At 46.7% G+C, this 18,020-nt stretch overlaps 1 protein-coding gene across 1 annotated transcript in view; it reads right to left on the bottom strand.

Annotated features, from left to right (window-relative positions):
- RyR (Ryanodine receptor) overlaps window positions 1-18,020 on the bottom strand; it is a 1,181,579-nt gene that overhangs the window by 881,293 nt on the left and 282,266 nt on the right. The window contains exons 28-29 of the mRNA XM_084584752.1: window positions 10,927-11,006; window positions 9,739-9,823 (exon numbers count right to left, since the gene is read on the bottom strand). Coding sequence (XP_084440878.1) covers window positions 9,739-9,823; window positions 10,927-11,006 — 165 coding nt within the window. The remainder of the gene's footprint in view (window positions 1-9,738; window positions 9,824-10,926; window positions 11,007-18,020) is intronic.

Here is an 18,020-nt window from a genome sequence, read left to right as displayed (position 1 = left end):
CTGGGAGATTTTTGCCTATAGAAGAACGGCTGATTGGGCGAGTTGGTGAACCATGATGGACAGTAATGTATATTGCGCAAAAAGACGAGACAAAGAGGAGAAGTGGACAACGACGGCGCAGAAGACAAATCGATGTTTCGACACAAAATAGAAGCCCATGTACAAGAAATGAACTGTAAAAGAACGGCTGATTGGGCGAGTTGGTGAACCATGATGGACAGTAATGTATATTGCGCAAAAAGACGAGACAAAGAGGAGAAGTGGACAACGACGGCGCAGAAGACAAATCGATGTTTCGACACAAAATAGAAGCCCATGTACAAGAAATGAACTGTAGAAGAACGGCTGATTGGGCGAGTTGGTGAACCATGATGGACAGTAATGTATATTGCGCAAAAAGACGAGACAAAGAGGAGAAGTGGACAACGACGGCGCAGAAGACAAATCGATGTTTCGACACAAAATAGAAGCCCATGTACAAGAAATGAACTGTAGAAGAACGGCTGATTGGGCGAGTTGGTGAACCATGATGGACAGTAATGTATATTGCGCAAAAAGACGAGACAAAGAGGAGAAGTGGACAACGACGGCGCAGAAGACAAATCGATGTTTCGACACAAAATAGAAGCCCATGTACAAGAAATGAACTGTAGAAGAACGGCTGATTGGGCGAGTTGGTGAACCATGATGGACAGTAATGTATATTGCGCAAAAAGACGAGACAAAGAGGAGAAGTGGACAACGACGGCGCAGAAGACAAATCGATGTTTCGACACAAAATAGAAGCCCATGTACAAGAAATGAACTGTTGTCTCGTCTTTTTGCGCAATATACATTACTGTCCATCAAGATTTTTGCCTATCGTTAGGTCCGGGCACGTGTCCCTGGTCACGCTGTTTCCTATCCTAGTAGGTTGCATGGGGTCCGTGTATTGGGTGAGCCCTCTTTGCTGGATAAAATCCATTAGGGCCGTTCCTTTCCTGGACATGGTTGCGTGTCCCCATTGCACGTGTTGAGCGTTGAAGTCGCCCACAATTAGGGTTGGGTTTTGGCCTGCGATTTGGAGGGTTTTGAGTATAGCGGCTTTCGCTGGTCCAGCCGGTGCCCTGGGGTGGCTGTATGCGTTTAGTACGAACAGAGAAGAGGAGTTTCTTCTGCTAGGCAGAATTTCAATTAATATACAATCGAGCTCTACGTTTTCAATCTCGTGGTTAACCACGGTAAGATTTCTATGTACCAACGCAGTGGTTAAAGGCTTTTCTTTGATGTGACATGGCAGAACCGCCCGGTACCCTGGCAGTTTTAGTCGAGACATTCTGGGTTCTTGAATCGCTATAACGTCAGGTTTTTCGGATTGCGATTGAATGTGTAACTGCAGATCTGTTTTTTTGTTGCGCATAGACCTGCAGTTCCACTGCCAAATTGTTACGGTTTTAGGATTGGCCATTTTGCTGGGATAGATCGATTAGCGCCCCTTGAGCTAAAGGGGGAAGCCGGTGTAAAATTTCCTGTAAAACGGTGTCAATTACTCCGAATTTGTGATTTACATCCTGTATGTGTTGTTCGAGTCTTTGTGTTAAATTATCAACTCTTTGGGTTAGACTATCGAGTTTCTGGCTGTGCTCCTCCACTTTTTGTTCGAGTTTTGGGACTCTATCCTCCACTGAGGTATTTCTTACGTCAGCTGCTACTGCTCGTTTTTTGCGAGGTGTTTCTTCCTTGCTAACTACGCTTACTGGGGTTTCGACTGAGGCGGTCACAGTAGTTTCCATTTCTGTGACTTCCGGCAATGGGAGTGGTTTCGGAGGTGGGTCCTTAGATATGGCGGGTGCTTTCAGTTTACTATTTTCCTCCTCCAAGTGTTTGATTCTATCCGTGAGAATTTGAATGTGATGGAGTGCCTGATCTAGTTTAGACTGTAATGTCTGCAGCTCCATCCCCTTCCCATGAGAGGCCACTCCTGCCCAGCTCACCTGTTTCGGCCCGGGGCTCTGAGTCCGGCTGCTAGTGCTGGCGCCTCCTCCATTGCTGCTGCTTCCGTTTCGTCCGCCGCTGCTGCTCCGTCCGCTACGGCTGCTGCTGCGTCCGCTGTCCAAGGACGGGAAGGAGCTCGAGCGGTCCTTCCTTTCGGTAGATGTTGGGTCGTCACATGTCCGTGATTTGGGTCTTGATTGGTGCTCCGACATTTTCTTTTGGTGTCGTTGAAATCGCTTCTTGCAGCTGTTATCGCCTGTGCGGTGCCCTCCTCCGCAGATAATTCAGACCGGGTCGCAGACTTCTTTCAGGTGTTGGTTTCCGCAGTACGGGCACCGTTGTTGCGGTGGCTCCGGACATACGTCTCTTCTGTGACCGACTCTTCTGCAGTTTGTGCACGCCTCTACTTTAGGAATGAAGGGGTAAACTGGGTACAGGACTCCGAAGTAGACGATGCTATCTGGGAGTTCGTCCGCGTCGAAGTGAAGCAGGAGGGACTTTGATGTTCTTCCCATGGTGCGTGCTTGAACGATGTCCGGGTTTCTTTTTCGGAATTCGGTCATCATTTCTTGGTGCGTTTCGCCATCGTAAGCCCTATAGATAATGCCTTGCAGGGCCCTGTCCGGAGGGGCGATGTACGACGTCATAACAATGTCTTTGCCTTCTATTTTGATTTGCTTGACTGCGACGTAGCGTAGTGCGTTTGCCTGCACCGGCGTCGATATGGTGATCACATTTTTTGCAGAGTTGGTTCTAGATTGGTCGTTTTCGGCCGCGGACGCGGTGACGCCGCTCGCTGTTGCGATCGCTTGTCTGATAGATTTCTCGGTGTAGCGCGTGATGTCTACGCCACCCGTTGGTCTGTAGATGATTTTATAGTCCTTCTCCGGGAGTCGGGGTAGCGGTTTCTTCGGATGTAGCGGAGGGAGAGGTTTCGCCTTCGGTTTCTCGGACTGCTCATTTTTCCTCTGAGGTGTTAATGACTCAGCTTTGGGGTTCTTGGTACGGTAAGAAACAATTGTCTTCCAGTCTGGTGTTTCGAATTCGGCTGGAGAAGCGTTCGTCCCAACTACGGCGTATTCCATGACTGCCGCCGTGGCGTTCGCGCCGCACTAGGCCTGGCGTTCGGGTAAGCAAGGGCGCCAGAGCGACGCTGGATTTAGACAGTCGGAGCTCGGGAGACCGAGCTCCGATTTGCGTAAAAAAGGTCTTGAAATGTGCCTTGTACACTCACGGTTCTTGTCCGTGTGTCGCAGTCGACGTATCCTGGTGTTGTCCCTTGTAGCAGGTGCTCGAAACGCGGAGCCCACACGAAGCACATGCGCCTCCGTTGGGCGCAGCGCATGCTAGCATTCAAATCGCGCGCCTTTCAGCAACACCGGAAGTAGTTGCCGCCGGCCGCTTGGTGCACTACAGTTAAATGGGCCGCTGGGCCCTATGGGAGTGTCCGCTCTTCACACGGCGCGACCTTGAACCGTTGCTTGAACAGCCGGAGCCGCTCGCTTCGCCAGTTGTGCGCATGTGCGGTAGATAAGTGGAGGGGTCGTAGTGTTCAGCCACGGCTGGTCTCGAGGGAGAGAGCGCTTCTCCTCGAGGCCGGCCGTGGTTCAGCGTAGCGAGAGGCTAGACTGAAAGAAGCCAGACTTGGGCGTCGGAACGAAACAAGAAGAGAGCGTACCAAACTGCTAGGTTGGAAACAAAATCTCACTGACCATCGAAACGTACTCACTGGTGTAAATAAAGTTTCAGCCAAGATTAACTATGTGTCTTCACGCATAAACTATAGAGATTAGCCAAGTCAACGGCAGTATATCAACGCCTAACCACAAGCGAATCCTAAGCGTAGCCAAGCAAGTTGGTTTCGCGACACGATTTGGTTAACCAGAGTTAACCACCAGCCAATTTTTTTCTTCTTCGTTAGCGCATCCAATAACTACGTAGGACCAATGCGAGCGCTAAAGGGGCGGACCCATTTAGGACTTTCCCACAATTTCTCCCCAGGAGCCGATTTGGACGCTGCAGGGGCTACCCCAGCCCCAAGTGCTCCCATCGTAATTAACCTGAGAAATAATAGTATGCAATAATCATTTTAAATACCAGCCTTGTATGAAGCAACCCACCCTATTAATCTCTGTGAGCTCTGGAGCGATGTGGGATGTCTGCTCTGAGCCTACAAGGCTTAATAAGGCGGAAACTTGGCCGAGTTACAAAGCATTTGAAATCATATTTTCTAGCGCTTCTTTAACACACAAGGGACATTAGACGAAGGACATTAGACACTAGCGTCTGTTCTGTTCTTATGTGTTCCTCGATCCTTCCTCTAATGTCCCTTGTGTGTTAAAGAAGCGCTAGAAAATATGATTTCACCCACAAGACTTCTACGCAGGCAAATCATTAGCTCAGCGGTGTGCATTTATGAGAACTTTATTTGAACAATTAATGTAAGTGAAACGAGTGGGCACATTCCGCAGACGTAATGCGTTGCCAACCACACGCCAGTGCGCAGAGTCTGAGGTCGTTCATTGCAGCATTGCAGCCCTCTGTGCATGCAGCATGCACAGAGGGCTATGGAACGAAAACTGTTAGTGGTAACGTGACGAGATAGGAAGCGTGCAGAGAAATAACTCGTTTCTGACATTCTGATGGAAATCAAGAAGAATAAATGGGCATTGGCAGGAATTGTAGTGCGAAGAGAGGATAACCGATGTTCGCTTAAGGTAACAAACTGGATTCCAAGGGAAAGAAAGCGTAGCAGGGGGCGGCAGAAAGTTTAGTGGGTGGATGAGGTTAAGAAGTTCGTAGGGGTCAAGTGGATGCAGCAAGAACTGGACCTGGTTAATTGGAGGAGTATGGGAGAGGCCTTCGATGGTGATGGTTACTAATGTTCTAAAAGTTTGTAAAAACATATGCTTATAGGGAGTTACTCCACATTTTCTTATGTCTTTTCCGGCTCTTGCTTTGACTTAGTTTTCTTTTTGTTCTTTTTAACAAGTCCTTCCACCACTGAAACAACCATGCGCATTTAGTAACCAGCATTTTGCAACTTTTTTGACTGCAGGAAGGTGCTTTGTTCAAAAGCATGCGGGCATGACATTTTCATACAGTTATACAGTTTTAACCTGAACGGCATATGCTACTTTATATGGTTAGGGAGAGCGCAGAACTGAAAGGTAAAGGCATTTCTTCCTTCCTGGGATAATAAATCTAGCAAGAATGATATAACGACGTCAAAGGACTAGAGACGCCAAATTTTGGTAGCATTTTTCTTCTCCTTATTGATGCGTAAGCCATTCCTGTATATCGACCCGCACGCAGTTTTCGCTTGCGACAGCTAAATAATTTATAATGAAATTTTCTTTTCTCACCAGTTTCTGTTTCGATATCCGAGATAAGGCCATGACGTCACAATCGTGTCTTGATGCGCAGCATGAAAAAAAAATCTGCGATATAATCACCCATTTTTCACTTGTAATGATTACGGTTCTGGAGGCAGACTGGCTTCATCATTGTATATATAGTGAATTAAAATGACCCAGAAATGATTGCCTTGCCACGTATCAAACTGTATTTTCACCCCTCGCGAGGCCCTAGACTTGACTGTGACGTCACAGCCATTGCTCGGCTGTTGAAACCAAAACTGACACAGGTGAGAAAAGGAACTCGATTATAAATTATTCAGCGGTCGTAGGCGAATGTGACGTGGTGATCCGTGTACAGTAATGTCCCAGGCATCATTACAAATGATAAAAAACGAGCCCCAAAATTAGTTACCTATTGTCCTTTAACCTGATATCGCAAAAGCGCATGCTACTTTATCAGGGAGCTCATGTGCGGCAACAGGTGGAAATAAGCAATGCGAAAAACGATCTAAAATACTTTTGACGGCCTCATTGAGGTGGGTCACAGATGTGCCTAAAGATAAAAATTATCATCACTAAACCAAAAAAACGTTTAACATCCCTACGTTTTTAAGACATGCAAAGAGGCCTTTGTCATATTCAGATAAAGAAAGATCACTTAAAGGGGTAGCAACTTCCGACCCTACATAAAGTCGTTGTTTCTGCAAAAGCAAGTGATCGGCCCACCTAACAAATTGTAGAAGTAAGATACGTACTTAAAAGCTCTAAAAAGCCCCCAACATTCGCACCCAGTGAGTTCTGAAAAGAAATTACACCGGAGGTCTCAATGCATCTACCGTATGAATTCTAGGCCAAGACGGACAGGGTACAACATGGGCCACTAAAGTGAGGTCACAATGCAAACACTCCTACACCTCATTAGCAGAGTAATCGGCCTCAGGTGGTATACAAAGGAGAGCCTTTCTTAACTCCCGCATCATCACAAGATGGAAGTCTGAAAAGCTCCACTGAGAAGCCATCCGCATTGATATGCCGAAATACACACCCCTCAAAGACCCTGCTCGCGGAGATTGCCAAATCTCGCCAAAAGGCCCCAGCTGGCCGGTGCATCCTAGAGGAACTTCATATTGCTCGAAACAAATAAGCTCGTCCTTCAAATGAATATGTGCCAATTTCGCTGACAGATGACAGGCCATTGCCAAGAAATATGGCAACTCGGAGCGACGCAAGCGTTTCGCTTAGGCGCCGCAGCGTAGCGAACAAACCAACCACAATAATACGTACTGATATATGGCAGAGAAAATACTTCCCACAACCAATGCCAACGATTTTGCCAAGTATTCGAACGGGTCACCCATCATGTGGTGAATACATCCACATTGATCATCGTCGATGACACTTTTAAAAGCAGTGCAGTGGGTCCCACAAACCTTTCCAAAATATCATTCCAGGCACAGACGGACTCGCCTCGCGCTTATGAAGTGTGCAGACGAGTGACCTCGAGTCCGTCAACGTACCCTAAAATTACGGTGATTTATTAGAGACACTTGACGACCTCAATCTCAAGCTAAACATTAAAACGACGATTTCTTGGGTGCCTGCAGACGCAGGCATTGAAGTGGGCCAACAGCAGCATGCAAAATATCAACCATAGCGGTTACCAAAACCTGCCCTTTGGAACCATCGAACTTTAAAGGCGCAAGGACCACATCCGCAATGGAACGCGCTGAGGCATTGAACGCCCATTCCCTCTATGCCGGAGGAATTAACTGTACAAGAACGGCTGATTGGGCGAGTTGGTGAACCATGATGGACAGTAATATACGTGCGCAACAAAGACGAGAAGTAGACAACGACTTTTACAACGACAACGAGTTTTACATGTGCTGATATCATCATCATCAGCCTGACTATACCCACTGCAGGGCGAAGGCCTCTCCCATATTTCTCCACTTAACCCGGTTCTGTGCTAGCTGCATCCACTTGACCCCTGCGAACTTCTTATTCTCATCCGCCCACCTAACTTTCTGCCGCCCCGTGCTACGCTTTCCTTCCCTTGGAATCCAGTTTGTTACCATCAGCGACCATCGGTTATCCTCTCTTCGCACTACATGTCCTACCCATGTCCATTTCTTCTTCTTAATTTCCACTAGAATGTCGGTAACGTGAGTTTTTTCTCTGACCCACTCTGCACGCTTCCTGTCTCTTAATGTTACCCCTACCATTTTTCGTTCCATAGCCCTCTGCCTTGTCCTCAGCTTAAGTAGAACTCTCTTGGTTAGTCTCCATGTTTAAGCCCCATAGGTGAGTACAGGCAAGAAGCGACTGTTGTATACTTTCCTCTTGAGCGATACCGGTAAGTCATAATCTGCGAGTGTGCCGATATATATTTTTATAAATTTTGTCTATGCGCATGTGGGTACAAGAAGTGTGTGTACATATATATGCTCTTTGATTAAATGAGTTGTCAGCTCTTTGTCTCGTCTTTGTTGCGCACGTATATTAGTTAACCTCGTCTTTGAGGCAAACATTACTTGACCCCGACAAATTGATCTGCCGTGACCGCTGCCCCATAAGTATGGGACTGTATTCTGACATTCCAATTTCCAACTGGCATCTCTCGACAACGATGCTGTCGCTCTGGGAGAGTTTGTTGTGCATTACAGGGCTACGTGTTTCAATCAATAAATCTTTACACTCCAGCAAATCATTTTGGGGCAAAGAATAGTGATTTTTATATTGACCGAGAAAGCACTAAGATTCTCACATTCACTTTGCCTGAGAAAAACAACCTCACTTTGGCAATTTTGTATGATCAAGTGGTCATCAACAACTACCCTTTTTAGCCTTTTCTGCAAGCATGCGCACATGACTTCAAGAGTATTAAATTTCACCTCTTACATGAAAACATCATTTGGAAATAAGCGCTCTGTGTCTGTTTCGCTGTTCGTGTTTTTTTACGTCTTCACGATGAAGATGCCTATCGAGTTGTCAAAGAAAGATTCCGTCCTGATCTGCTTTTTCCAGTTTCAATATATTTCCACACTACGATTATTTTCATAGAATGTATCCAATTTGTACCTTCAGCGTTTTTATTTGCTGTTCTTTTTTTCTGTGTTCATTCTTTACTTGGTTCTTATTTCGTTCTTTATTTCTCCGTCATTGCACCCTGCATACTTGCTGGTTAGCTGCCTAGTTATTTTCCTCCACTTTGAGGGAACGCTTTTTAGATGCAGGTAATTAAGTACTTAAGCTTTCCAATTCCATTTTTCTCAGGAGGTTTTTCTAATAATATTTTACTATCAGCTTCCCGTGCATCAAAAGGTTCCCAGCCTATATATCGACTCGTTTGGCTCGACGTTGGCACCCAGTGCTAATCGTCTCAGATTTATTTCTAACCTCGAACGTACCTCTGGCTTTTGGCCCAAAGCTGCACACCCGATTTAGAACTCGCAGGCGTCATCTGTCGTCTCAGCGACATGAAGTTCCAGCAGCTGTCGCATACCGGCGGCACATAATTTTCCCGACTGAGCTGCTTCGTGGAGAGAGTGCACCGAGGTATACTATTTCCGTCTCGTCCTTATGGCGACAGCATTTTTGGCCAAAAGGGCGTGAAATTCGTGACTACCGGGCATGACCATGCGTTGCCTTGAAGTATATCGCATGATGCCAGGTTACTTCTCTGACACAGCGGCCACCACGTCGAAAGTGAGTGATATTCTTCTACCACTCCGGCACAACAGGTTGCGCAGCTCCGCCATGCATTCTTTGATAGTACTATCGACCATCTTGCCAAGGACACTGGTGTGAACTTTCTTGAGGTTTTCTGACGTGCTTGCGAAACGTGCAACACGTTCTCCTCAGGCCTCTTGTTAGCACTTGGACGAGGTAAGTAGTGTCAAAGCCACACGCAGAAGTTAGGCCGGGCGCTACCCCGGTCCTCTGCTCTTCGGCATGTCTTTCTTTTTTAAACATAATCCGTCTCTTCTTCTACACTTGACTGCCACGTTTCAACTTAACGCTTGATGTTGGTTGGTTGTCGACAGCACTATCACGGTATGGCAGACCGAGATGAATTCCCGGGAATCAAAATGTTTCAATGCGAAAGCACTACACGGAATAAAACTTTGCCTTTCTTGTGGTCGACAGCTGCACATAGCAACAGCTTCATAGAAACGCGTTGCCGAGGCAAGTCCCGCAGTTTGGCCTTGCAGCCAATCAATAAAAGCACACATCTAACGGATGACAAATGTCCGTCTCGTCCCAGTCAAATACACGAAGCCAGGCAAGAGAAGGAAAGACATCTGCGCAACACCGCGCTTCTGCAAGATATTTTAGAGCAGAGTTTTCAATTCCCTACCTTGGCGTATTGTTATAGGGATAACACTGTTGAGCAGGAACGTACCACTTTCCCTCGCTGACGGAGTAGGTTATCTCGGCGCGGTAGGTCCGCTGGTCGTACTTCACGGATGACACTTTACTCTGAATACCTGCAAACGAAGAGCGACACACTTCAACGTACGTTTGTCAGCATTAGGTATTTTTTCTAAGGCTGTACAAAACCACCAGAAAGATCTTCAAAGTATTTGCTTCCACGCGCATGAACAGCAGTTAGAAAAGCCCTACATCGATTTCTCCACTTATCAGAACCTTTCAAGCTCCTCTGTCGCTTAATGCTGCATCATCCGTTCATTTTAAGACCAGCTTCAAAAGCCGTTTATTTCCCACTGTTTAAAAGCTTTGAAGAGAACTACTGATGATTATCGCATACTACATTAATAGTATGCTAAGTTATATAGTTTTTCGATTTGCTATTCATAACAGAGGTACTCCCGCAAACGCTCGGCTAACCTTCATTTACATAAAAAAAAACGATCAATAACTTGGCAACATTTAACAGCTTCGTGCACGGAAAGAGGTCTGAAGAAGGAAAAATGACCTATGAAAGGCTATTCAAATGACAGCTATTCAAATGAAAGAAAACAGATCGGAATATTTGTGGAGAACTTGTGTCCTATTATGTAATCGAACAAAAAAGAAAGGCTGATTATGTTGGGACTGAATAGGAAGAGAAAACATCGCTTTTAGTTTTGTTTTATAGCAGAAGCTCTACTGGCCTCGTAGAGCCAAGGTCACCGGAGCCCGGAATTTGACCTACACTACTGAGGTGCGGAGCCGCACACCTGCTTCTTGTTTTTCATGCACCTAGCAGAATTTATTCGCAACTGTATATATCACCCGCCTTCAAGTTCCATCCTACCATTTCTTTCCCCTTTCGTGTCGTCTAGACTCAGCTGGGGTGTCCTGGAGGTTCGCAGTAAACCACGGAGGAGTTAAAATACAGCAAACTGTGTTCTTCCGCTCTGTAAATCAGATTATCTATATGGCTTAGCATAACCAAGCATAACGAATTTTTCGTTTGAGTAACCGGGCTTAGCCGAGGTGAGCCGCAGCCAGTTTTTTCTTTGTGCACTTGGTGGAATGTTCAAATTCGCTCTCATCTAGCCATAACTGCGTTTGTACTGAAATTTTATTTTGTATCGTTCACGTAATGATTTGCGCCGTGTCCAATGAACGTCGCACAGTGAGTTACCTTCGAGGCTTTCGGCCGTGGGTGGCTCGAGGACGTAGCCGTAGGCCAGCAGCGTCCGCACCAGTTCGCCAGCTGTGTCCCTGAAGAATAAGCAAGGCACACCAAACACTTTTGGTCCGCGGCGCTGCTACCGCTTGCAGTTTCGCGCTAAACATGTAAACTAACCCGGAAATTTTTTTAATGTTTGGTACATATTGGCCTAGCGGTGGCGCACAGGTACAACACCCGCCTCGCATGCAAGATCCCGGTGCCGTGCAATTCTCCACTGGATAACAAAAATCCGCGTGTCGATGCAATTGTGACCTGAGGCGGGTGAACACCTTCGGCAACGCACTCCCTCACCAGAACAGGAGTTGGCCCCCCAATGATTGGCCACCATCTCCCATGATTAGTCCTACAAAACCCCTCAGTCATCAGCAGCTGCGGAGCGACTGATCACGGCGCTGGTCGGACCTGCGACGCAGTGGGGGGTGTTAAGAATTTCTGGCCCTTGGAGCCTGACCTTGGCAAAGTTTAATGCTAGCTACGTATGCTAGTTCATTAAGGCCGTTAGAAAAACCAGATGGTATGAAATGGGATATCATATAGTGAGGCATATACTGTATACTCAAAGACGGACTGTGTTATCGAGGGTACAGGAGAGACGAGAACTAGAGTTTTCTTGTTAATAAGGATAATTATAATAAGGTAATATAGATTAATTCTACCGCATAAATGAGAGGGTGGAAGGCATCGTAATTAACCTTAATAAGCGGCATATACTGAAGGTAGTATACGCGCCTACATGTAGTCATGGTGACCAGGCAATCGAAAGCTTCAACGAAGATGTAGAATTGGCAAAGGGGAAAGTAAAGATGCACTAATGTGTAACTTGGATGCCAAGGTAGAAAAAAAGTAGGCTGGCGACTATGACATTGAGTTAAGGAATAGTAGGGGCGAGGTATTAGTCGAGCTAGCTGAACGAAATAACCTTCGAATTATAAATACTTTCTACAGAAAACAGAAGAAACAGACGTGGAAAAGCCCTAATGGGGAGACTACGCATGAAATTGATTTAAACTCTGTTCTCACTGTGGAACTGTGCAGGTAAGGTCTCGAATTAATCTGGATTTGAAGAGCGAACGGGAGAACAAGTCCACCAAAGAATTAGCGGCAATGGGAAGAAGAATTGCTGCAGAACAGATATTCAGTGCCAACCTTCGCCCAGAGGAAGCTTGAACGAAGATGTAGAATTGGGGAAAGAAAGAAAGCACAGTGAAATTGTGGGAGATGATCCGGTAAACTATCCAAGAAGAAAAAAATGTCATTAATAAAGGCCACCAGACCGGATTGTCAAAGATAATCAATAAGCGCATGGTGTCGGACATGTGGAAAATTGAGCATGCTCTAAGAACGCTCGTAGTCTGCAAGCGGTAAAGAGGAGATTAAATCACATGTATGCACAGAAGGACAATAATATGCGTTGTCGGGCTAATGAAGGACAAGACGGACAATGTTATTACTAACGTAGACAAGGTAATCAAGGTGGCCGAGGAGTTCTATAGGGTCCTCTACTGTAGCCAAAATAAGACAAATATGAAATTGGCTGTATACAATCAGACGCCAGTAATGAAGGACGAAGTTAAGAAAGCCTTAGAAGCTATGAAAAGTGGGAAAGCGGCTGGGGAGGACCGGGTAGATTTGTTGATGGACGGAGGGGATACTATACTAGAAAAACTGGCCACCCTGTAAACGTATGCCTAACGACATCGAAAGTACCGGAATCATGGAAGAAGAAAAGGGACGCTAGGACTTACAGACCAATCGGCTTGCGATCCGTTACGTACAAGGTATTTACTATTTAATCGCTAATAGGATCAGGACATCTTTAGACGCGTATTGCCATTCCCTGAATACTGTATGCCCCGCCGGGGTGGTGCAGTGGTAAGACGCCCGACTACAGTCGGGAGCTCCCGGGTTCGAACCCGACCACGGCGGCTGCGTTTCGATGGAGGCGAAACGAAGTGGCGTCCGTGTGCTGTGTGTTGTCAGCGCACGGTAAAGATCCCCAGGTGGTCGAAATTACTCCGTAGCCCTCAACAACGGCTCCCCCTTTCTCTCTTTCCACCTTCATTCCCGCCATCCTCCCTTCCCTTACGCCGCGGTTCAGGTGTCCATATAGCAAATGTGACAGATACTGCGCCTTTCCCTCTCTATAAATAAATAAAAAAAAAATTCCGGGTGGCGTCACTCAAAAATAAAACACAACGAAGAGGAAGTCAATGAAGCCATGTTTTCTTTTTTTTTGCGCACACAATGAAGTGCATAAACTAAAATGCATACGCAATAAAATAATTTGCATGATTAAATTTGCTTGCAGTAAACCTATGATCATGCCAGTTGCGTCCGTCGCGCCATCTTTAATACGTTGAACCAAAACAAATAAGAGCGCATTTAAAGACAGCACCGCTCCTGTGGCGCAATGGATTCGCACCACGTACATGATTGTTAGCCATGTGTTCGAGTCCTGTAGGTACAGTTTGTATTTTTAAATTCCCAACAATCAAATAAAATACAGCCATATTTCCTGGGGCATGTTCCCCTTTAGGTTGCATAATACCGTTTTTTTTTTGTTCTTATCAGCACCAAATCAAGCCGCGAACGCAGACAGGATGTTACGGTATGACAGCGGTTACAATTACCTTCCCCGTAATCAACTCCTGTATTCAGTGAGTGCGTTCAGAGACAACTCTCAGCAACAATCGCCTTTTAACAGGCTTTAAACTCTTTTTTACAGATTTCCGCCGCGCAGAGTTTTCAAGTCGACTTATTCAACGTCGCAAAGATGGCGAAACGGACGCCACCATGTGTTATTTTAATTCATAAAACTATTTTATTAATATTTCATTTCAGTTTCTGTACTGCGCTTTATGCTCGAAAAAAGCGTAACGTGGTGTTTTATTATTGAGTGACGCACCTCCGTTGCTGCCGTTGTTCGGGGAACGGCAGTGCGCTCCTTAGAACGAAAGGATCAAGCAGAATTTCTGTTGTGTTGCGTGGTTCATGCGAATGCAAGTTTCCAGAAGCGACGTTTATTGCCACATGCGTGGCTGATCGAGATGAGCAGGTTGCAGTACACGCCTTTTATTCGTTCTGGCGCGCATGCGCATTAGCGACTGCGGCGATAAGCTGGACACCCCTTTATATTGGCTAATTTAACAAGCTAAGAAGTGCTGGGAACATATTCTCGTAAATGCTGCGCTGCTCAGTTGGACAAAGGAACTGGACAAACAGCGCAATCTTCCAACTGAAGTTTTATTTCTTAGAATAGGAAAATGGAAACACGCGGCGTGAATCATAACAGTGCACTGTAACAGCAAGAACAACTAAGGAATGAAACCATGACAATGAAAATATGAAAAAATAAACAACTTATCTAAGCCCGGGATAAATCCCCCCCCCCCCCCCCCTCCTTGCATCTAACAGACACGCGCTGGTGATCCTCACGCGTCTTTTGTCTCTTCTTAAAATATCTATATCCCGGCGGGAAAAGGCTACGGAAGGGGCGCTAACGTAATCGCCTTCTTTCCCAGAAACCATCCTAAAAACCTGAATTACCTCACGCTTTTTCTTTTCTGTTGCCAAAATAACCGTGTTTCGGAAATATGGGCTGCACTGGTGTTTCAGGCAATGGTTCGCCAAGTTTTCTGCGCCCTGCAGGGAACATTTCTTCCTGTGCTCCAAAAGTTAGCAAGCTAAACTCCAGCTTGATATCTGTCCGGTGGTCGACGGTCTCTAGCCGGGTAGCGTCATGCACCCTCCGTCCGGATCTCTTGCGAAGCGGCAGGACCCCTGGGCGGCAGGACCCCGTATTCCAATTTTGCGCCGTTATCGAAAGTGTCGCTATCTTCCTAACCTCCAGTCATCTGATTGGTCGAAACCCCGGAAAATGATTTTGCCACCTCTTCCGGTTCTGTAGTGGCAACACCTAGTTCCGGCGTTTCGACCAATCAGATGACTCGAGGTTAGGGAGATAGCGACACTTTCGATAACGGCGCAAACTCGGAATACGGGGCCTGGTGGTAGGAGCGGAGGATGACACTGGGTCGACGCTTGGTGGAGACGCCAGGAACTCGTATCCATCCTGGTCAGATGCCTCGTGTTTCATACATGGCGGAAGTAGAATGGTGGTGAAGGCTGGGCCCAAAAGCGGTTCAGCGGTACCGCAGCATAGCCACAGGTCGGGGGGCCAACCACTCAGATTAAGAAATTATACTACTACAGATTAAAAAGTATCAATCAACATGAAAAGAACAGACATTTTGATAACTTCGCTTGAGAATGAGGTAAGGTATTTTATAAATGCATTCTTAATTTGTAAAGAAAAATCTTGCAAAACTCTTATCGCCCCACCCCCTTGATGTTGCATTGGTCAGGAGGCGCTGCCAGAAGTAACCAAGGCAACGGAGATAACGAAGCACGAAACGGTTTCTTATCGCTGCTCATTTGCTGTGGTGCGCGCCTTGGTGCGCCCGGGAAAGCGTAATTTAGTTCGCAAGTCTGAAAATCTCCTTTTTGCGAAGATTTCGACGTCCTTGCTGGTCGCTGCTCTGTCGCCGTTTGGTGAGATTTAATATCCCCCCGCAGCCGTCTTCTTTTTTTTTTGGTTTCGTCCCCTTCGTCGTGTGTGCAGTGCGAAGTCTTTTTGCAGCCGTGTATTGAGCGTTTTATGGCAAGATGCGCCCGCACAAAGTGAGGAAGCGATGCCCTGTGGCACGTTGCGACAGCGTGGACTCAACCGTCAGTGTCCTACCGCTTCCTGGCTGACTTTCAGATCTGGAGGTTGCACACAGACTCAATGTATGCTCTAATGCTCCTGTGGTAAGCACGTTCGGTGATGCTATAGCTGTGCTGACTGGCGCAACCTTGAAATTGCCTTGAAAACTGCTGTATACTTTCTGCCGAAGAATTTAAACTTGAAGAGTGATCCCAGTGCTCTATGCTCCACGTATGTTTTGATGCACCTACTAAATCATGACATTTTTATTTGAATTTCAGCTGTCATAGCTTTGTTTTCTGTACATGAATGTTTCGTTTTGTGGCAGGCACTTCAAGCCTTTATCATGTTTCGGCTGTGATCATTAATATGATTAGCCCGCTTAAACAGCGCTACTGTTTGTGCTGTCTGCGACATGCATTTTTATTGTTGTGATTTGTTGCTGTATTTTATTGGTTGATGCAATAAATCATGGATATGAAAACCATAAATTTTCACTTGGTACACTCTGTTGCGAATTGGGCACGACTGCCCTGTTGCACAAGCGTTTCTGGACCGCACCTTACTGTGCTGAGGGACAAAGTACATGGCCAAAGCACTTGCATGACTTGCAGCAGTATATGTATTATGAATTTGCATGCGTGGTCTCCATTTGGAAGTGTTGCTGCCTTCTATGCCGCCACCTTTGCCAACCACTTTCATTGTGCTGGAGCAACTGCTTACAAACAAGGACGTAAACAACAGAAACTCGAGTTCTTTTAGATGGCAAAGGTTGGAGCGCGCTGAAAGGCAACAACCTTCAAAAGATGCAGGCTCGTCAATGCAACGCGGCGATTTTTTTAAAAAACTTGTTTATAATTCGCGCCAAAGTGAACGTATGCGTGACGTCATTTGGCGTCATGGCCCCCCAATTTTCATTGGTCGCTGGAGCCCATGAGCCGCCATGTGGAGCCCAGCCGCCGTACGTACGGGCGTCTATGGAGCCTTCGCTACCATAGTACATATACCATGTTCCAGATCCGTGGTCCTTGTGACGACGCCAGGTGAAACTGCCTCTTTGTAGCAAGAACGTTAAAAGACAAAGGGCTGGACTGTCCCGCTACAACACCAGGGACCCGGTCTGCCTCGATAATCCGCCTTTTGCGCGAGTTTTCTGCGCATGCGCGAAGCCCCAGCGGCGACTGATGAAAACACACTGAGAGGCGTCGACGGCGCTTCTCGCCGCCGCACTCATAGCCAACGCACGGGGGCTGAAGGCGCGGTCATGTTCACAGCCTCGGTAAAACGATGCCAACCACCTGTGCCGCTTACGGCTGCCACTCTCGAGGCGTGCCGGGATGCAAGACGCGTTTTGTTAGGTTTCCTTCGGCGAGCCGCGACCTGCAACGGCGTGAAGCTTGGATTAGGGCAACCAAGCGTCAAGACGTGAATGCAGCCGTCTGCGTGCTCTCGACTGTGCGAAAAACACTTCGTTACAGGCATGTATGCATATAAAGGAAATGTGCATGATGAAAAGTATCTACCGGAGTTTGCACCAAGCCTGTAACCCACCAGTGATAGCCGCCATGAGCATTTGTTCGGGGCGTCTGATGGCGATGCATTTTGTCGTTTGTTTTATTTATGTGCGAAGGGGCCGGGTAGCGCAGATATCACAGGTGGCTGTGTGCGCTAGACAGTAATATTTAGCATGTTTTATCGCGACTGCCGCCTGACTAAAAAGAAGAAAAAAGGGGTGTTTGTTGTGATGCACCGCCGTTAGCGAGCCGAGTGGTTGAACTATGAGGCTCGCGAACGGCAGTGCATTAAAACACCGTAATTTTTTTTTTCTTGTTAGTGAGGTGGCAGTCACGATAAAACATGCTAAATATTACGGCCTAGCGCACACAGCCGCCTGTGATATCTAAGCTACCTAGCCCTTTCGCACATAAAGATAAGAAGGGACAAAATACATCGCCTTCAGGCCCCGGTGCAACTGAAGCAATCACGCACCGAAGAAATCCTCATTGCAGCTATCACTGGTGCGCTACAGCCTGGGTGAAAACTCCAGTAGGTACTTTTCATCATGCCTATTTCGCTTAGATGCATACATACCTGTAGTATCTGTGTTTTTGCCGCTCGGAGCATATGACGCACTTGACACTTGCACGACGCACAGTATTTTTTTTTAATTAAAGGCTTGCCTTCGTGCACGCCAAAGCATCCGGACTTTGTTCCTTTAATGTACGCAATCAGATGCACTTCGTTAGGGAGCTTGATAATCGTCGTCTTCGTCCAACCGTTTGCAACGGCAAGGAAACCGCCCGGCACAATAAATGAGTCTCCTGGAGGGTTCATGCTC

Source organism: Amblyomma maculatum, chromosome 11 (assembly GCF_055883805.1).
Source record: "Amblyomma maculatum isolate TAMU_Amacu chromosome 11, ASM5588380v1, whole genome shotgun sequence".
Taxonomy (NCBI): Eukaryota; Metazoa; Arthropoda; class Arachnida; order Ixodida; family Ixodidae; genus Amblyomma; species Amblyomma maculatum.
This window is presented reverse-complemented; position numbering and strand designations above follow the sequence as displayed.